The following is a 22,107-nucleotide window of genomic DNA, read 5'->3' on the forward strand; positions in this document are numbered from 1 at the left end:
TCGGGCTGTCCCCAGCCCTGTTTTCTGCCATTAACTAGAATGGCTGCTTCTAAAGTCTGTAAAGCAACAAGAGCACTGAGTTGAATTCCAGCCGCAAAATGCATTAGTGACACACTTAAGTGGCTCTACAGTGTTGAGTTCAGCATATTGAAGATTCCACGTTGCAAGGCAAGTCTCTAGCCCATTCCTCTTCCATTATGTAGAAGTCGAGTGTAATTCTGCACAGCAGCCACGTCCGTGGGCGAAATGGACGCAAGGCATAGAACCAGGCCCAGCTCGCTTTTTAAAAAAATATCTGAGGAACCTGCTCCATATTGTATGGACTAGTAATTCTTCAGGCATTATAAACAAGAATCCAGAGCAGACATGGCGAGTAAGTTGGCTGAAGAGGTGGGGGTGGCAAATGGTGTTCACGGGCGCTTTGATGTCCTCAGTGGCCGCGCGGCTCACTGAAAACATCAAAGCGCCCGCGAAATGCAAGTGATCGCAATCGCGATCACACTTCAAAGCGCGGCTGTGTGACAGGCGAAAGTGAAAGAAAACGAGTGCTTTCAGGCCTCCAAATGGTGCGCGCGCCCGGCACACATGCACTGTATTTGGAGGCCTGAAAGCACTCGTTTGCACTTCCAAAACTCGCTTACTATAAGTCTCGCCAGAGCAGCGCTGAAGCGCTGTCTCAGACGAGACCTAAAAAATGAACAAGTCACTCTCTGCATAGGTAACCACCTTTCCACTCCAATAATGATTTATTTTATACTCAATACCACTGTACACCCAGGATCCCAGCAGAAACACATGCATTTCCATGTGAAGAGACTATCGAGATTACTCCTTTCAGATATGCAATGTGAGCTGCAAAAACGGGGGAGGCTAACATTTGTAAAAGTCACTTACCTCTTGCTACGACAAAACTCAAATACTGAATAAAAAGAAAAGGCCAGGGCTAACGCTCACCGGGCTAGGAGGAAATCAAGAAGCAATGAGATCTAGCCAATTTGAAAAAAACAATTAAGTCCACAAAAAATGTTGGGTAACATGGATTAAAGTGTTTTTTTTTTTAACGAGGTTTGCTGTGTCACAGCGTTAAAAAAATCAAAAAACTTTAATATGCCTCAATGCACAAGAGCACACGTATGCCTGCTGCCTACACAATTGCACAACTCGGAGGGCACATGGGGAGAAGAAACGGGTGGGCGGTAGGAATAAGAAAGATGGGGTTGGTTTAGAGCACACGTATGCCTGCCGCCTACACAATTGCACAACTCGGAGGGCACATGGGGAGAAGAAACGGGTGGGCTCTCAGTTTAATGTGCCTGAATCTTCAGAGATGTGTCCGTTTCAGTCGGAGGCTGGGAGTATGTGCGCGGTGGCGAATGCGTTTATTTATTTGTATGCAGATCGAGAGAGCCATACGAGTAGGAGCTTTCAGTGACACCTCGATGAAGTGGCCCCTTCATCACGTCCTGTTGCCTGTCTATTGTACAGAAATCAATGAAATGCAATGAGCCATATTTATTATTTACCGGTTACCTTTTCTCAAAATAAACGAGTTTTTCATAAATCTCTCAGAAAAAGCAAAAAATTAGGATAGCAAAAGTTATCTTGCATGGAATGCTCAGTATTCGATTTTAGATTCAAGTTTTGGTTCAGTGCAGTAACGTTTATTTATTTACTCTTAATCAGTACTTTTACTAAGAGTTAAAAACTTCTATGTGAGTGCATGCCAGGGAGTAGAGCGATGACGTACACAGTAGTGATTTTTGTAAACCAGGAAACGGGTGGGCGGTAGGAATAAGAAAGATGGGGTTGGTTTAAAAGAGAGAACCAGGTATTGAAGAGCTATAAAATGACTACACACTGGGTGTGAAAGAAAGAGTGAATAATTTTTGTGCATGGAAATGGTGCTGGGTGAGTGTGTGTAAGAAACAGCAGAAGGACTGTACCTTAAAGAATGCATACATCTTGACTGTTCCTAGGTAGACAAATCAGTGAAAAAAAACAGCAGACACACAACCCCTCTGTCCTAAGACCACAACCCAGGCAGCCTTTCGCATCACCCCTCCACGAAGCGCCTAGAGGTGGCTCAGTACACAAGCCCACTCAGTTCTATTCCAGGCCCTCAAAAAGGAGGTAAGTGGCGAGGCATCCAATACCAAGCAACGAAGGGAGAGGAGACCGGCACTCCTCTGAAGGAATGCACCTTTAAGTAACTAAAACAGCCAAGATGCCTGTGCTCGCGTCACACGTCATAACTCCGAAACCATTCACTTCTCATTTTCATTCTGTCCCAAACTTTCATACTAGAAAAAGGTGATATGTTTTTAAAAAATGTAATAGAATGGTGTGTGCAGTTTTTATTGGGAGCTCACGCACTGTATTCAAAGTTTCACTTACGGAGAGCACAGATACAGTGCTCATTTAGCTGGCACGGTGCTTCTCACATGCATGTGTGTGTGTGTAAGTATACATGGGCATGTCTTTTACAGAGTATCTTACTTTTAGCACCTCTGCCTCAAATTAAAAATGCAAAGCAAAATGCTTAGGCAAGTTTCAGAACCTTTTTCATCAATACCTGAATTTATGCAGTTTTTAGAATTTGGAGCAGATATGTCAGTGTGTTATTTCCACCCATTAGCTTTCCAACTCAGACAGCAGCACTTTAATCAGGGATATTTCGAAACTCACAACATCCATGATGTTATGTTATGTTATGTTATTCACTTTTATTAGGCGCACAGCTGCCCCAGCGAAGGGGCGTCCTGGACTCTTAGCCTGACAGAGCGGTGCTGGGCAGGGTTGCGGGATGAAGCAAGCTGAGAACAGGAAACATCAAAGACGCTGATGACAGGGGTAGGAAAAAAACTCAAGCGGTTCAGTGCACGTAGTCTCTGGGGCCCGAGGTTTTACATGCCGGAGTCCTTGCAGGACTGTCGTGCGTGAAGCACAATAGATGCAAATCCAGTTTATTGTGTTTAAAGCTAGATGTTTCTTAAAAGTATACAGAAATATGTCTGCCACACATGAAAGGTCGATGTGAAAAAATGATGGTTGGACATTTGTTGACAGATCGGATACAAAAGTTTTGACTTGACTTGTATATGTGTGTGTGTAAGTATATTTATATCATTTGTACAGGGCACTTTCTGACATTGGGAAGGCGTGGAATAGCTGTCAGCAATTCGGTAACTTTCCAGTGCCAACAACATAAAAGTGTAAAAATACTAAGCCTGGCCCCATTTAGAAAAATAAACCAGCCCCAATACGGAGAGAAGCAGAAATGTCCCAGTTCCCTGTTGGATCAGTGTGTGATCTGTGAGCTAAGACACTTGATACAGACACCCCACCACTGACTCGTGGGAAACACAGCAACAAGTCCTGCTACTTGACACATGTGTGGCACTGCGTTCTTTTTAAACTCGACAGCTCGTGTGTGATGCAAAAAAAACCTAGGAGAGGTGTGCCAGCAGGGTGCCACGCAGGGCACTGCACTCTCCAGGGCACTGCCTACTCGCAGAGCACAGCTATAAAGATAAAACACAAGGACAAACATCTAAAGATAAGCATCGCGATCACGATAAAACATCAAAGCGGCCGCGAAAGTGAAAGACAACGAGTGCTTTCAGGCTGCCAAATGGTGCGCGCGCCCGGCACACATGCACAGTAGTTGGCGGCCTGAAAGCACTCGTTTGCACTTCCAAAAGTGCTTACTATAAGTCTCGCCAGAGCAGCGCTAAAGCGCTGTCTCAGGCGAGACCTAAAACACTGTCCCTCAGAAGCGACATCTTCGCAGATACACCCCAAGGCCAAGACCAGACAGGGGCTCTTGTGCACAAGCAGAGACAACAGTCCCCAGCCGTGCACCCGCCGCGAGGACTGGTACATCAGGCCTAGAGCGGAAGGGGATAGTGCACAACTGCGTATCTGGTCCAGTGAGTAGACCGTGTCCAGCTACGTACATTGTGACTGGACACTGACACTGGGTCTCAATGAACAGACAACAGTGCCCAGTTAACACTGTGATTGTGCAATGTGACATGAGGTTTCAAGTGAACAGACAAGAGTGTCCAGCTACACTGTGTATTAGCACTGCTGCATCAGGTCTCAAGTGACTAGACAACAGCGTCCCTCTAGCACAGTGATTGTGCACTACTGCATCAGGTCTCAAGTGACTAGACAACAGCGTCCCTCTAGCACTGTGATTGTGCACTGCTGCATCAGGTCTCAAGTGACTAGACAACAGCGTCCCTCTAGCACTGTGATTGTGCACTGCCGCAATAGGTCTCAAGTGACTAGACAACAGCGCCCCTCTAGCACTGTGATTGTGCACTGCTGCATCACGTCTCAAGTGACTAGACAACAGCGCCCCTCTAGCACAGTGATTGTGCACTACTGCATCAGGTCTCAAGTGACTAGTCAACAGCGTCCCTCTAGCACTGTGATTGTGCACTGCTGCATCAGGTCTCAAGTGACTAGACAACAGCGCCCCTCTAGCACTGCGATTGTGCACTGCTGCATCAGGTCTCAAGTGACTAGACAACAGCGTCCCTCTAGCACAGTGATTGTGCACTGCTGCATTAGGTCTCAAGTGACTAGACAACAGCGTCCCTCTAGCACAGTGATTGTGCACTGCCGCAATAGGTCTCAAGTGACTAGACAACAGCGCCCCTCTAGCACTGTGATTATGCACTGCTGCATCAGGTCTCAAGTGACTAGTCAACAGCGTCCCTCTAGCACTGTGATTGTGCACTGCCGCAACAGGTCTCAAGTGACTAGACAACAGCGCCCCTCTAGCACTGTGATTGTGCACTGCTGCATCAGGTCTCAAGTGACTAGACAACAGCGCCCCTCTAGCACTGCGATTGTGCACTGCTGCAACAGGTCTCAAGTGACTAGACAACAGCGTCCCTCTAGCACAGTGATTGTGCACTGCTGCATTAGGTCTCAAGTGACTAGACAACAGCGTCCCTCTAGCACAGTGATTGTGCACTGCCGCAATAGGTCTCAAGTGACTAGACAACAGCGTCCCTCTAGCACTGTGAACGTGCACTGCCGCAACAGGTCTCAAGTGACTAGACAACAGCGTCCCTCTAACACTAATAACTGTGCAATGCTGTAACAGGTCTCAAGTGACTAGACAACAGCGTCCCTCTAGCACAGTGATTGTGCACTGCTGCATCAGGTCTCAAGTGACTAGACAACAGCGCCCCTCTAGCACTGCGATTGTGCACTGCTGCAACAGGTCTCAAGTGACTAGACAACAGCGTCCCTCTAGCACAGTGATTGTGCACTGCTGCATTAGGTCTCAAGTGACTAGACAACAGCGTCCCTCTAGCACAGTGATTGTGCACTGCCGCAATAGGTCTCAAGTGACTAGACAACAGCGTCCCTCTAGCACTGCGATTGTGCACTGCTGCAACAGGTCTCAAGTGACTAGACAACAGCGTCCCTCTAGCACAGTGATTGTGCACTGCTGCATTAGGTCTCAAGTGACTAGACAACAGCGTCCCTCTAGCACAGTGATTGTGCACTGCCGCAATAGGTCTCAAGTGACTAGACAACAGCGTCCCTCTAGCACTGTGAACGTGCACTGCCGCAACAGGTCTCAAGTGACTAGACAACAGCGTCCCTCTAACACTAATAACTGTGCAATGCTGCAACAGGTCTCAAGTGACTAGACAACAGCGCCCCTCTAGCACTGTGATTGTGCATTGCCGCAACAGGTCTCAAGTGAATAGACAACAGCGTCCCTCTAACACTACTAACTGTGCAATGCTGCAACAGGTCTCAAGTGACTAGACAACAGCGTCCCTCTAACACTGTGATTGTGCACTGCTGCAACAGGTCTCAAGTGACTAGACAACAGCGCCCCTCTAACACTGTGATTGTGCACTGCTGCAACAGGTCTCAAGTGACTAGACAACAGCCTCCCTCCAACACTGTGATTGTGCACTGCTGCAACAGGTCTCAAGTGACTAGACAACAGCGCCCCTCTAGCACTGTGATTGTGCACTGCGGCACTAGGTCTGAAGTGACTAGACAACAGCGCCCCTCTAGCACTGTGATTGTGCATTGCCGCAACAGGTCTCAAGTGAATAGACAACAGCGTCCCTCTAACACTACTAACTGTGCAATGCTGCAACAGGTCTCAAGTGACTAGACAAATGCGTCCCTCTAACACTGTGATTGCGCACTGCTGCAACAGGTCTCAAGTGACTAGACAACAGCGTCCCTCTAACACTGTGATTGTGCACTGCTGCATCACGTCTCAAGTGACTAGACAACAGCATCCCTCTAACACTGCGATTGTGCACTGCGGAACTAGGTCTGAAGTGACTAGACAACAGCGCCCCTCTAGCACTGTGATTGTGCACTGCAGCACTAGGTCTCAAGTGAATAGACAACAGCGTCCCTCTAGCACTGTGATTGTGCACTGCTGCATCACGTCTCAAGTGACTAGACAACAGCGTCCCTCTAGCACTGTGATTGTGCACTGCTGCATCACGTCTCAAGTGACTAGACAACAGCGCCCCTCTAGCACTGTGATTGTGCACTGCTGCATCACGTCTCAAGTGACTAGCAACAGCGCCCCTCTAGCACTGTGATTGTGCACTGCTGCATCACGTCTCAAGTGACTAGACAACAGCGTCCCTCTAGCACTGTGATTGTGCACTGCTGCATCACGTCTCAAGTGACTAGACAACAGCGCCCCTCTAACACTGTGATTGTGCACTGCAGCACTAGGTCTCAAGTGAATAGACAACAGCGTCCCTCTAGCACTGTGATTGTGCACTGCTGCATCACGTCTCAAGTGACTAGACAACAGCGTCCCTCTAGCACTGTGATTGTGCACTGCTGCATCACGTCTCAAGTGACTAGACAACAGCGCCCCTCTAGCACTGTGATTGTGCACTGCTGCATCACGTCTCAAGTGACTAGCAACAGCGCCCCTCTAGCACTGTGATTGTGCACTGCAGCATCACGTCTCAAGTGACTAGACAACAGCGCCCCTCTAGCACTGTGATTGTGCACTGCTGCATCACGTCTCAAGTGACTAGACAACAGCGCCCCTCTAACACTGTGATTGTGCACTGCTGCATCACGTCTCAAGTGACTAGACAACAGCGCCCCTCTAACACTGTGATTGTGCACTGCTGCATCACGTCTCAAGTGACTAGACAACAGCGCCCCTCGAACACTGTGATTGTGCACTGCTGCAACAGGTCTCAAGTGACTAGACAACAGAGCCCCTCGAACACTGTGATTGTGCACTGCGGAACTAGGTCTGAAGTGACTAGACAACAGCGACCCTCTAGCACTGTGATTGTGCACTGCCGCAACAGGTCTCAAGTGACTAGACAACAGCGTCCCTCTAGCACTGTGATTGTGCACTGCTGCATCACGTCTCAAGTGACTAGACAAACACTGATTGTGCACTGCTGCAACAGGTCTCAAGTGACTAGACAACAGCGCCCCTCTAGCACTGTGATTGTGCACTGCTGCAACAGGTCTCAAGTGACTAGACAACAGCGTCCCTCTAACACTAACTGTGCACTGCTGTAACAGGTCTCAAGTGACTAGACAACAGCGTCCCTCTAACACTGTAGTTGTGCACTGCTGCAACAGGTCTCAAGTGACTAGACAACAGCGTCCCTCTAACACTGTGATTGTGCACTGCTGCAATAGGTCTCAAGTGACTAGCTAACATTTTAATTGTGAACTGGTACGCTAGGTCTCAAGTGAATAGACAACCGTGTCCAGCTAACACTGATGGTTCACTTGAGACGTAGCATACCAGTGCACAGACAGCAGTGTCAAGTTACGCATCATTGTGATTGGGCACTGTTACACTAGGTCTCAAGTATACAGACAACAGTGTCCTACGAAGGATCACTGTTACTGAGCACTATTACTCTAGATCTCAAGTGAACAGACAGTGTCCAGATAACATTACAATTGTGCACTGGTACACCACACGTCACTCTGCGCTGTATGCCAGCCTGTAGGACTGTACACTCCTACCACACATCCCGAGCAGACAGGCATGTAGTAATTGTGCAGTGATACACTAGGTCAGAAGCGAACAGTCGAGAGTGTTCAGCTGTGCACCAGGCATTGCAGGTCTCCAGGGCACAGACAAGAGTACCCACACATTATGAGAGACTGAATGTGCACTGGTGCACTAATTCTCAAGCAGACAGATAACAGTTCCCAGCTACACTGAAGACACTGCCATTGTGCACTGGTGCACCAGGTCACACACTGACAGCCAATGACAGCCCGCTGTACGTCAGGCTCTGGGACTGTACATGGTTATTACGAGGTATGAGGCGACAGACAATATTATATACTATCAGGGACATCCTAAGGATTTTGGGGTCCTAGGCAAACATCTTTTGGGGGCCCCTGTTCGTAACAGCTTTGAATTTATGATCCAGTTTTAGCCCTCCATGTCCTCTTTGGCCAGGTCACTGGTAGTGCACAGGCACACTCGTCCAAATTCTAAGGGGTATATTTATTAGGTTTTGCATCGCCCTTGCGCCACCAAAGGGGCACAAGGGTGACACAAAACCCAGATAGGATTGATCAAGCCACGCAAGGCCACCTTCAAGGCCAAGAGTGGCTTAATAAATACAGAGTAACAACGCAGATCAATGTGTTGCATTACTCCACACCAGGGAGGCGTTCCATGGTTGAAGCGCGAGTGTTCGCACGCATCCACCCATGGATTTTGCCACATTGCCAGCTTATCATTAGTGGTAGACCTGGGAACGCGTCAAAAGGCTACGCCTCCCAGGTGAGGCATAACGAGGAGAAAGATCTTTATTTCTCTTCGTTACATCGTCTCTCTATGTGTGCTGCATTCTGAAGCACATATGGAAAGAAAAAAATGCCTCACAGGATTGTTTTTGTGCAGGAACGTATCCCTTCCTGCACAACAACAATCCTGCTTACAACACAGGAACCCTTGCACCATGACGCGAGGGTGCCTGTGTTGGTGCTAGGGAGCAAATTGTGTGCCAGCACTGGGAAATGACAGGAATGCGCTGTATATTGCTATGTACTGCGCATTTCTGCCATTTCCCTATCACGCAGTGCAGCACGGTATCTTAATAAATATGCCCCTAAATGTGTTCACATCTAAAATTCAGGGACGTGTGTTTTCAACATATTACAGCAGCAGCTCACTAATATTACTAAAACAATCTCTATGACACCCTCCCATTTCTCATACGTGAGGTCCTGTTTTGATCTAAAAGAAACTTTTTTTATGGCTGTTGCATGTAACAAAGACAACATTTCTCTACAAAATGTCTGTGATTAAAAATAAAGAAAAAATGGTTTTTAAAACAATCTGTTTAAGAAATATTCAAGGTCATCATGGCACGACTTACTGCAGAACAGAGCTGGCTCTATAAGGGGGTGGAGGGGCCTGAAAGGCTGGGGCCCCGGGCCCAAGCCCACTTTGCCCATGCCGTAAAAAGTCTCTGTTAGCTATGCGTCTGGCATGATTCACTGGGGCCTAGATTCGGAGCAACAGACAGCAGTAACTAGTTTTGTAGCAGGCCACGTGACTTTGTGCCGAGACGCCATGTTTATTGGCAGTTGGCACGAGAAGGCAAGGAACATATACGTGACCGAAGCAGTGCCAGGAGCAAGAGCTCATCAACTTGTGGCAAAGAGATCAAATCTCTGACTCCGGTGGTCCCTGGAGCCGGTTCTGGAAAGGGGAGCTCTTCCACAGCCAGTGCACAGGAAGCATCAGTGTCAGAATGTGTGACTCTTCCCCCACTGGTGCTTATGTATGTATATGTTATTATTTCTATAGCATGAACCTTGCCAAAAGGCACTGTAGGCTATACACGATCAAAGACGAGCATAAAGTTAACAAGTAATTGGAGAGGAAGCTGGATTGTGGAGGGTTAATGCATTGTGATGTTGTATTCTTTGAAGAGGTGCGTCTTCAACTCTTTACTAAATGTATGCAGTGTTCGGATTGTCCTTATGGATATAGGGGTGTGGTTACAGATCCTGGGTGCACAGATGGAAAAGACCTGCTGTCTTGTTTTTTACACCTCTTAGTCTGCAGTCTGATGGTCTCCTGTCTGTAGGTGTGCCGAGACCCACAGACATGGTGAGTTTGTCTGCAAGATAAGCAGGTGTGCTGGTTTCGATGGTTTTGTAAATGATGCAGCTGGTTTTGAAGATGGTGTGAGCCAGTAATGGAAGCCAATGAAGTTCCATCTACATGGGGATGATGTGATTTTATTCCTTCAGACCCTGGATGAGATGTGCTGCGGTGTGTAGAATGCCCCAAGGGGGTGCCAAGACACTTTGCATGAAGTGCCGGGCTGAGTAAACTCCACCCCCTAATCAGGGAAATATGGCAAATACCTTTTATGTATGTATGTATGTATGTACATATTTTTTTTTTGCTAGAGACTGTCAATCACATCTTGGCTCAGAGCAGTGAGTATTTATTTCTCAACTAATTGTATTGGCTGTTTGGGTATATACTTCCACCTCCACCTGCGTGCTTGCACTAAGATGCATGAGGGACTATTTTACAACACAATCCATCTTTATTTGAACGAGAACCAAACCAGGAGTGTATTGAATGCAAGGAAGCTTTCAATAGAATGTGCCTTTAGTTTATCTGACTTCAATGTACTTACACTACGTGCGCAAGCATAATAATCCCAGACTTATTAGTTTTGCTAATGCTCATTTAGTTTAGACAAAGCTTTATCTGGAAATGTGGGTCCTCGGAGAGGCCACTGGGAATGGTGGCAAGTGCTTAAAAGAGAAGAGGGGCCCAGGAAGCAACAGACAGTGCTTCAGTAGTAAAGCGTTGATAGAGCTGCGTCAAACTGACAGGAGAGCCAAAGCAGGGGGCTAACGAAGGTACAAATCAAAGAGGAACGTTCCTTCAGTGCCTTCTTTCTGTCAAGGAGTCAAATATTCCTAAAAAGGATTGGACTGAATTTCTTTGCACAGATGGAGATAGGAGCCCAAGGTCCTGTACCTGGCCGCATTACGAGGCAGATGAGAAGCGCCTAAATTCTGTGCCACAAGGAGAGCGGCTCAAGATCGAAACATGGGAGGGGGGTGCACTCTTGCAATGCTTGCACTTAGTTTGTGCAGGAAATGAGACATGTGGGAACCCAGCAGGATTTCTTGCAATAATTGCTTGCAGTAAAGGATCTTCAGAGGTGTGTTCACTGCACTTCTTAGGACTAAGGGGGTAAGGCTATGAGCCGTGGTGCTACTGAGACTCGGATCCGGGGAGACAGGGAGTTGCGGTCCGGCTTCTTACAAATGGTAGCAGTAGGTTTTGTACCCACACATCCAGTGAAATGTAAGGCAGTGAGGTCAGAAACACAATTATATTTAGAAAGGAATTGTGCACTTAAGGGTTCTGCATCAGGCCACACTTTTCCTGCCCACAGAGTACAAACTGAGTGTGGTTGAACACCACCATCAATGTCTTTATGAAGTAGCCTTGAGCGCACCAAATCAGTGGTTGAAGGCCAACGTAATAGTGTCAGTAACTTCTCACCAACCACAGGAAATATTCTAAAACAAGGGTTTCTTTTTATGAGATTCTCAGGAAATCACAATTCAAAAAAACCAGTATCCATGATTAATGTAAGAGCATGTAAGGTTTAGTCCTTTTATACACAGAACTAGAAATATGATACTGCCATCAATTGTAGATGTGATCCAAGACTTGTTAGGAAACGGCACGTAGTTCTGGGACCTGTTGTATACAGTTAAAAATGTCTTAGGAGAATAATACAGCCTACGCGTGTTTCGTCCAAGCAACTTTTTCAAGGCTTCTTTATTCCATACTGGGATTATCTAGAAGAGATGATTTTGAGGTAGCCAAGTCCATTTCAAACTAAAGTACGCCTCAGATGAGGTGAAATAATAGGAAGGCAGAAGTCCTAATTCAAAGGTACAATGAAAATTTGGATCGTCCCACATGATATACGGACAGACTTGCAGTCACAGCTGAGTTTCAGAGGGTGTCTAGAAAGGCTCACAGCTTTAGCTGAGATGGTCAAAGTCCTCACATCACAGAACAGAACAGGAGGCTGGACACAGGTACAGAGAAATTGGTGACAAACTGCACCTAAAAGGATAGAGGAACTCACAGGACTGGCCAATTTTGTGCACAGAGGACACAGGCACTCCTAGAAACAGAAGACTATGGACAGACCAGGGATGATATATCCCCAGGGAACCATGGGCAGAGATACTTACAGGACAGAACGCCGACAGCCAGAGGGACTACGAACAAAAGATGAAGACCTAGACAAAGTATACCCACAGTATATGACAATGCGAAACAAAGAAGACAGAGGTGCTCCTTGGAAAGGATGATAACGGAGAGCATATATGAACATGCATGACTTAAAGATGATGAACAGAGCGCACAGAGATACTGCCAAGATGGGATGAGAATGGACTGACAGGTAGAATGATGAAGGACAGACCAGAAAGATATCATCAAGTGACAGAATAATGACAGAGAGAAGACTGCTCAGGACCCACAGTTATGGACAAGGAGGTCAGAGGTACTCACAGGACAGAAGGATGTCGCGAGCCCGCAGCAGCTTCAAGTCATTCAAGACTTTTAGTAAGTCTCCAACCCGTGCGTTCTTGTTTATCCAGTGCCACATCAAGTCATTGGTGCGCTTCTGGGAGCTCTTCTTTTCCAGAAGACGGAGATGCGTGAAGTTCTGGACTATCTGAGAGGCTAAAAATGAGAGAAAGGACAAAAACCCAATCAGTTGAGCTGGCAACCAAGTAAAGCTGTAGAGCGTAGAGGATCTGTGTGTCACAAGCAGTCAACAGTACGTGCATGAGCTGCAACTCTGGGGTACTGTATGAGTCAAGGGAACACCTGTTTCAGCAAGAAAGATACACAGGAGGACGCAGGCAGGAGAGGAGGGCCTGGTCGGTGCTCATCAAAAGAAACAAATGTTATCTTGAAATTTCTCACGCAGGATGAAGGGACCACCGAGTGAATATGAAGGAGTTCACGGGTGTTCTGACCAATGCAGTATATGGCATCTGGCAATGGGTCAGGACACTTCATACATTGGCTCATTACATTGTGAGTTACCGTTTCTCCCTGGGTTGTCCCCTTTTCCCCACCTCCTACCCAGTCTTTGCTTGTTAGTTTTGAAAAAGCGATCACCCCTCTTGTATGCATTAACATTTTTAAAGCTCTATACTTTTGCACATGCCCTCGGGCGCTCACAACCAGTGCTGCATTATTAGGGGTATAATGTAAACAGACATATTAAACCCAAATCACATGTTTGTATCACGAAGAGCCAGTCTGCAGCTCCTCCAAGGAAAGATACAGGCAGGACAGCAGGCAGGGTGCCCGCTGCCCCTGCAGGGGTCCCTGCATACACCTCGGAATGGGCGATGTTTCTAAGGGACGCCACTACCGACAGCGTCTTCTGCGCACCCCTTTCAGTACGGAATAGTGACCTAGTGTTGTTTTTGTCTGTTGGACACCTGCCAACAATGCAGAAATGTGGAAGGACTGGTTACACTTTTTCCTCACTGGATGTGATCTGGGTCCCCTTGCACTAACAGTGTCAACTAGTAACAACAGAACGGAAAAACCGTGTACAACTAACTGGTGCTTTTGTGGTGCTGTTGAATGTGGAAAGAGGAGTTTTGACATCCGACTGTGTAGAAAAACACACCTTTTTAAGCCAAAACAACGGCAAAATGTGACAATGCAATAGGCACAGGCGGAAATGGTTCTTTAAATGTGGGGGTCGGTGTGGCAGGAGCACAAACATCTCAGGTAACAGGTTGTACCACCCACAAACGAGCAAACCCAATGGCAAAGGCTACTTCTGCTTGCGACGCTCGCAGTCCTTGAAACCAAACAGGTCCTAGAAGTGGGGACCTTTGGTAACAAGGAAAAAGAGGTTCTCATTCCAAGATGGAGACAAACCAATCTGCACAGGAGTGAATCCTCCGCCGTGCCTCTGCCCACAGGCGGTGCCATGCCTGCACAGCAACGGGCACATCCTTTCGTCGCACAAGGCTCTGCTAAGCCTGTTCTAATGAACGACCTACTGCCTGCCCTAAGACCCAACATCTGCTTAACAACCACCCAACAGTTTGGCCCTAGTGGTGTTCAAGCACACCTAAGGCTACAAGGCATTGATGGACCCTAATGGGTGTTCAGGTATTCGTTTCCCCCATTTCCTGTCTTAACAACAGACGGAGGATTGCATCTCCCACCGCCTTGGCCAAGGGAGCATGTGATGGTATTTGGTAGTGCCGCCCAACTCTAGGCCTGCCCAAGGGCAGCGATTGCTCCCCCAAAAGACGGAATGAAGCAAGCTAACCAGTAATCTTAATTACCCATAGTCCTTACCTCCTTGTATCAGTCATTGTTACTGAGGTGGAAACTGAAGGCAAGCCCCATCCATCTCATCTGGGCGCGGTACATAAGTCTGCCATTCTAGTTTCAATGCTCACGAGTGCACGGAGTCTAATTAAGCCTAGCACGGTAGAGTACTGGCGAATGCACCAAGCACTCTACTGTGGTGTCTCTTTAAGATCATAGTTACAGCAGTCTTTTAACATGCTTCTTTTTATTGTACCTTGTTCACCTTAATATACGCCTGTATTATAACACATTAGTTAAGACCCTGTGTACTTTATCGTTATATGCGTATGGGATCTTGGTTACAGTCATCGAGTCTCCAATGGTTCCTAGTTGCCCTCAGTCTAATCCTGTAGCTTGCGAATGCAACAAGCACTTTATCCTTCAGCGACTTTAAGAACATTGATGTCGTGGACTATTTTGTCAGCTTGCACTCTGTCCTTCATGCCCATTTCAACCAAGCACTACAAGTAGCAAGAGCATGAAGTACTTTGCCTGTGAGTTTTAAGTGCTTGTTTGCAGTCTCTATTGATTATGCTTCTTGGTTGCTCCCTGTCCATATGCACCTAGTTCTGAAACGCTCTCACCACAGCACAAAGCACTTTAACTTTAGAGTGCCTCTAAGAGCATGGTTATAAACTGACATTGTCAATAACTTTGTGTAGCACACAAGAGCAGCTGCAATTTTAATGTCGTTTTAAATGAAATGTATTTTATATTTTTTAATTGAAAGTTTTAATTAACTGATCGAACTAATAATTCATTCTTCAAGCTTGCCATTCCCAGCATCCTTCTGCATAGCCACACCCAGCGCAGAACACCGTCTACAGAGGGGTTGGAGGAGAGGGTCATGATGACTGAGATGAGGATTCACAGGGCCAGGAGTGATGAAGATTACTGCTAAATAATCAGGAAAGGACCTCGCCGTGCTCCTGTCCTCGTTCCAGTCGTTACTGGTGAGAAATGCCAAGGCTAATCCACTCTTTGCAAATAAACAACATATTAAACCTACGTATTATGCAGCACTCAGGGATTTAATGCATCGAAGAGCATACATCGGTTTCGTAAATCTGCTTCAGTATCTTGCAAACAGAAATGGTGTACAAGTATTTGAAGATCGGCAAGTGGGTGCTCTCCAAATTTCCGTCAGTGACACCTCTTTAACTACTGTCCAAGATGCAGCCAAAACCCGCGTTGACGGCCCCCTATATCCCATATGGAGGAGAAACATCAAACATACGACAGACAGTGCACCAAGAGATCTAATCCACCTGCCAACTGCCATGAAGGAAGCATTTTTCAATTGACCAGCAGCACAACATTTTACAAAAAGGTGTCAGATTGTCTAAATGGACAAGTCTTTTCCAGATGAAACAACTGTATTCTCATATCTAGCAGGTGTAACCCACCCCCCATTCCCCTCCCATGGTTCACTTGTATCCTCCTTTAGGAAAACTGAATCAGGACCATTTTGTCGCTTCCCAGTGTCCATGTTTGAATGTCCAGTGACCCGTCGATTGCAGCCAGGGACCTATAAGATCCATCCTTCGCCCTACGCTGATCAAAAGAAAACTGCTGTAAACCGCCCAGCCGAGTGCCCCATCTAATTAGGTCCAGAGTCCAAGCCGCCCCTAATGTTCTCAAATTGCTTTTGGCGACCCCTGCCCCTGTATATTTCCTTCTCCATTAGTAAACAGTGGTCAATACCTTTCACCCATTCTTGATAGAGAGGGATAGTCCCCGAGCCCTATTTGTGAGCGAGGTCTCATTTTGCAACCATGCACCCTGTACTTACTAAGAGTTTATGATACCAGGTGGGGTCTGTCAGTTCCCACATTCCCAATAGGGCAAGCCTAGTATGGAGGTCCACTGGTACACCCGTTGGTTACTCAAGTGTTCCTCTCACTACCTCCCAGAAACCCCCAAGCTTGGGACAGCTCCAGAGTGGGAGCTGTAGACATTTTAGAGATAAATGAGTGACTTTATCCTTCAGGTCTGACAGAAAGGAGCTCTACAGAACACTGCTCCCAATTCTTCAGTTCTTCGTGCTGAAATAGTTTCAACTAAAAAGGCTAGTTTTAAGGTGAAAAACAAATATGTCAATATCATTGATTAGTTGGTTCACAAGGATGTGACTGAAGACACTTCCAAGATCAAAAGCAGGTCCCATGGAGGAGTCAAAGGACGCGCCACTGGTCGAGAAAGAGAATACGTCTTGAAAATCTTGATACTAAATGTTCTCCTTTCCCTCAAATCAACCCATGACTCCCTGAAAGCACAGACCATTGCCACCAAGGCCTTGCTGCTGAACTAGAGAGAGGAGTTTTGAATAGCTTCATGGGCAGGTAAACCTCTCTTTCGCAGGCCCCTCCTCTCGAATTCCAGCCCCAATAAAGCCAGCGTTGCTTGAATTGGATCAGCCATCAGGCAAAGCTTAGGCAGCTGTAAACTAAGACCGCAGCAGGTACAAGCTTCCCATGGCTACAGAGGGAACCAAGTTCTCCTAAGCCTAAAAGGACCTACCAGATTTAACACCTGGCCCTCTCTGATGCGAGTAGCGATCTTGAAATCAGCAGAAAAGGGGGAAGGAATACTAAACCTCCCACGGCCACTCCAGTGTGAGCATTCACCCCCTGCACACTTCCTTCCCTCCCTCCCCTTTGAAAAGCGGGAACAAAAATAAGGAAGCTCTGTGCTGCTTTGTACTTGCGATGCAAAAAGACCCCATGTAGGAGCCCTCTATCTCTTGCATATTGTTGGAAAGTTAGAAGAGAATGGGATAGACTGCAAAAGGATGGAAAGTCCATGCTGAGAGTAAACTGACACCCTCCACCCTTTTATGTTAGGTTATCAGTAATGAAAGAGGATTTTGTTCCCAGGACATGAACTGCACGGCGACCAATCCCAGAGACCATAATCTTGCCCTCCCCGCCGACTGACACAAGCAACTGAAACCATGTCTGTGCTGACCAGGACATGTTTCAGAATAAGAAATTGCTAAAACTGCCGGAGAACCTGGAACTTTGCTGACAACTCCCACCAATTGGAGGAGTGGCAGTGTTCTACTAATGACCAACAAAAGGAAAGCTTGCTGTGAGCCTCATGAAACACATCCCAGAGTCCTCCAAGGCTTAAGCCTACCTCTTGAAAAAAGCCACCACAATACCCACATCTAAAGTAAGTTGCTCAAATGTCCAAAATTATAACAGCTTTTATGCATGACCGCACTTTCCAGACGTCCAAAAAGCCTGTTTTCTTGGCTTAGAATTCAATTCCTCGATATAGCAAACTTCTGACACGGATTATTTAGTTTGGTCTTTTGTTTTAATCAGCCCTACCTCCCCTGAATCAGATCAAAAGCCTCCAGGGAGTTAGAGCCCATTTTAATTCATATTGTTTCACCACACCCTGAACCACACCACGACCTTTCACTATAGGATTAGGCACACCTCAGCGGGCTCACATAGGTAAAATGCTCTACGATAAAGAGCACCCTTGTGGGCGGCCGTCGGGCACTGCAGAGCCTATGAGTAGCAGGCCCCAAAGAGGACGCATGAAACTTTGGTGTGTGAGGGCTCCATAATCCTGGGAAAGATACACCCAGGGCCTGGGGGTCTCGTTCCAACAACCCCCTTCACTAGTGGATGGTCTGGAATGGGTACACATTTTGGTTAGTAGCATTGGTTAGGGAGCGGTGTGCTTGGGCCAGTTCTAATGATCCCTCCCTCTGCTTCTCCCAAGAGTTTATTTTAGAATTTAATTAATCATCAGCGAGGATCAGACAAACGTATAAATGCATTTATCCATTAACACAACCGGTCAAGCGCAGTCTGTGCAATAAGAAAGTCGCATCTTAAACCTGTGAAAGAAAAATGATGCAACACATTGGGGCTTATTCACAATCTGCATTTTGCAGTACCCGAAGTAGTACTACAGAAGAACTACTGTGGTACTACATTACTACATAACGCTATTCATCAATCTACAGGCTTAGATCTCCATCTATCCTTGGAGGGACCAAGGGGACTGGCAAGAAAATGGGGAATACTTACTACAAAATAGGAGGGGTAGGGAGTAACTTAGGGAGGGACATGCTAATACAAACACCTACAGACAAATTAAGACCATTGCTATTCACAAACTACACTTCTTAAGCTACCACAGTCCAAAAGGCCATACACCAGTTGTAAATGCACTCCTGCCCAGCCTTACAGTAAGTCTAGCATTACACATGGCCATTTACAGGTTCTGCAACACACTCCCATAGAAAATAATGGAGATTCCAACTTTAAATAATACCCCATAGAAAATTATTACATTATATTGACTTAAAATAAATTCATTTATAACTGAGGTCAAAAAGTTAAGAGTGCTTAAAAAAATGTACATTAAAAAATAACTTTTCAAAAATAAATTACACTTACATTTTTTATACAAATTTAAAATTAAATACAACTTTTACTTACATTTTCCAAATATTAATAAAATATTAAATGCAGGTGAGGGTGGAACGGTTTTTAAATTGTTTCAAAAATAATATTTATAAATTAACATATTAATTATTAAATTACACAATGAACATATAACTGAATGAGTTGCATTTAATTAAATGAGTAGCCGGTTATTAGTTCTAGGTTAATAATTATTTTAATATACATTTTTATTTAACAATAAAAAAAAATTCCATGTGTTAAAGTATTAAACTTTATTATTACTCCCTATATGTTATCACAGGGAAATCTCTCCCCCCAGTGGTGGTGATCGCCACATACATGTAAAAAGTTATTAGTAACAACTTTACACTCATAAATTCTGTATTAGATGTCTCCCTCCCCAAAAGCCATGGGGCGAAGACCTATACACTTAGGTGTAAATCTAAACTTGGAAATGGTGAATAGCAAAAAATTGTAGATTTACACCAAGATGGAAAAGTAAATGTACCCAAGTTAAACTATATGCGTAAATTTACCTTTGCGAGTAGAGCCTCATTGTGACGGAGGGGTCCACCGTGTTAACAGAGCCATAAACCAATCTCTCGTTCAGTGCTTCTTCTGTCTGTGAAGCTGAAATTATGACTTTTTCAACAAACTATGTTATGTTGGGGATTTGCATAGCTGTGTATGCCCCCAGACAATTGCCTTCAAGTACTAGTGTCCCTGAGGAACCGGAGAGGGGGGTGATTAATTGAGAGACAGGGATGGAGGCCACAAGAGAGTGACCGATTAAGGCCCCAGTTGATCGAATGGTCTTTCACTGGATTCTTCCTGTACAGAAAGGTAGCATCTTGGGTTCATGGGCTGTAGAAGTGTCGCACATACTTGCTTTCTTATTGCTTCTATGTTCATACCGCATATGCTCTTTTTACATAGTTTATTATGACCTACTTTCATTTAGAACCTCCTGTTGTCCCAAGTGCGCATGCGTGTGGTTGAGGCTCACTTGCATGTCTCTGGCTCAGTAGTGCTAGGCAGCTCTGCGGCTCTGGTTTCAGAATAAGGACATCATCTTTAACTCAACTTTGTGACGTCTATTACCTCCAGGAACCCACGTGTTCTTGTACATATACTGGCAATATAATGCTTTTTCAAAGATATAAATCCGAGCCCAGCTCTCTGGGAGGCCACACTCCATAAAAAAGGTACAGGAAGTCTGATTGGTCAGCGCGAGCGCCTCCTGCTGGTCGTGGAATGAGTTTGTACCCCATGGTCTTAAACACGTAGGCAGATGGCTCCACAGCCGACATGTGCAAAACTCAGACAACAAAACCTCAAACATCTCTCCCCGTCTGGACCTTTCTTGGGTGGGTGGCAGCCGTTGAGCTCCTGGGGTTGGCGGATGCAATCTCTTCCTAAATCTGGCTGAATGAGGAAGTGAAAAGGGAGCCGAGTCGCCCAACAGAACTCAGCGGATGCCCCATCTGATGTATTTTTAGCTTTAAGATATACACATATTTGTCATAAGTGGAAAATGTAAGCGCAACAAAAATCTGAGAGACAGGCTTTATGTGTGGGTTCCTCCTGGTGACGTGATCCTTCTTTCAAAAACACTTGTAATCGGAAGCCTGGGATGCCATGAGGTTGATGGGAGAAACTGGTTGATGAATGAGGGAATGAGGGCATTTGCACAGCACACTATTACAAGTTGTTGTTGAGCCAAAGGGTTTCTGTGTGGTTTTGTAATCGTGCCGCTCTGCCTTCCCTGCAATACTTCTCTAGTGAACTCAACCATCAGAAAGCCCATGAGGTGGACCACAATTTAACAAGAAACAATGAACCCAAGAGTCGAATGGTACTGAAAAGTGGACCCATACGTGAACTCCTAAACACAGTGGGACTGGCCATGGCACCTCTACCCTATTGCTAGGCTAAGAGCCAAGGCAGGTGGCGGCAGCATATTATAGTTCATGGGTATAGCTTATTTCCCTTGACTTCTGCTCAGGGTTTCCTATTGGCATACCCCTTTTTACTTACCTATCCTCATGCTAGACATGAGCGGGGCACTTGGTGTCATGTCTACGTGCTTCTCTGGGTTCGGTGTGCATGGTGGGTATGTAAATGTAAATCCAAACATCTTCCATAAGGTTATGGGTTTACCATCAACTTAGTGAAATTGCATTTCTTCCTATTTAGGTTGTTGCTGCCTGGCAATCAGGTTTACATGATCCTAACCAGTTCAAAAGACTGGCCCAACCTGTGACAAGCTATGTACTTGCTCTAAAGTGGAGACAGAACTGGAGGTTTGTAAAAAGGTACATTTTTGGTTGGTTGGGTGACTCAACTTCCCGTCCATGCCGATAAGGAGCAAAAACACAAGCTTCCTTGAACCAGCAACTTAACCTTCGCTGGCGTATGAGGGAACTCTGCACACAAGTGCTTAGAGACATTAACCAGGGGTAGAACCTTGCTGGCTGCTGCCTCCTTCCAGGGCTGGAGGACGCGTTGATGGGCTGGAGGACGTGTTGATGGTCTTGGGACTGTTGCTGCTGTGATTGAGTAGGAGGAAAGAAGCTGAACCGCTTGGAATGGAATTCAGCAGACTCCGGACTGCGAAAGAGGAGCAGGAAAAGGCCTCGCTGACTGAAGGTATGAGTGGATGTTGCCTCAAAAGACAGCACTGCCCACAGGCCACAAGAGTTGCCTCAAAAGACTGAGTCATCCGGAGGCCACGAGTCCCCTTAAAAGACTGAACGCCCTCAGGCCACATGAATCTCCTCTTCAGACTGAGCACCCTCAGGCCAAGGGATTCTCCTCAAAGGACTGAGCGCCCTCAGGTCAAGGGATTCTCCTCAAAGGACTGAGCACCATAAGGTCACAAGATCCTGGTGGCCCAACTGGCCATAACCCACAATAAAGCATTCCGTAAGATCACGAAGCTGCAGCAAAGCCTCCCACTCTCCATCAGTAATAGGCATGTACTGGTCCCAACCAGTGCCCTGAGGGGGTCGTATCTCACTAGAAGCCTCAGAAGGACGGGAGGTCTTTACCCACCAACTCTGTCACAGTGAGAGACGGATAGTCCAGAACCATTTACACAAAGTCTCCAACAGGTACAGTCACAGAGACAGTGCAGTGTGAGGATGGGAATGGACCGTAAACACAGTTCTTAGATGTCACCATCCCAGCCCTTTATATGCCACCCAGAGGTTAAAGGTAATTGACGTCATCTAGCCTCGTATCTACCAC

The 22,107-nt window shown here is 46.3% G+C and overlaps 1 protein-coding gene across 2 annotated transcripts in view; it reads right to left on the reverse strand.

Annotated features, from left to right (window-relative positions):
- Window positions 1-22,107, reverse strand: part of IRAK1 (interleukin 1 receptor associated kinase 1) — a 286,369-nt gene that overhangs the window by 141,160 nt on the left and 123,102 nt on the right. For both annotated transcript variants that reach the window (XM_085629743.1, XM_085629744.1), the window contains exon 2: window positions 12,587-12,760. In XM_085629743.1, the coding sequence (XP_085485869.1) occupies window positions 12,587-12,760 (174 nt within the window). The remainder of the gene's footprint in view (window positions 1-12,586; window positions 12,761-22,107) is intronic.

Source organism: Triturus cristatus, chromosome 10 (genome assembly GCF_964204655.1).
Source record: "Triturus cristatus chromosome 10, aTriCri1.1, whole genome shotgun sequence".
Taxonomy (NCBI): Eukaryota; Metazoa; Chordata; class Amphibia; order Caudata; family Salamandridae; genus Triturus; species Triturus cristatus.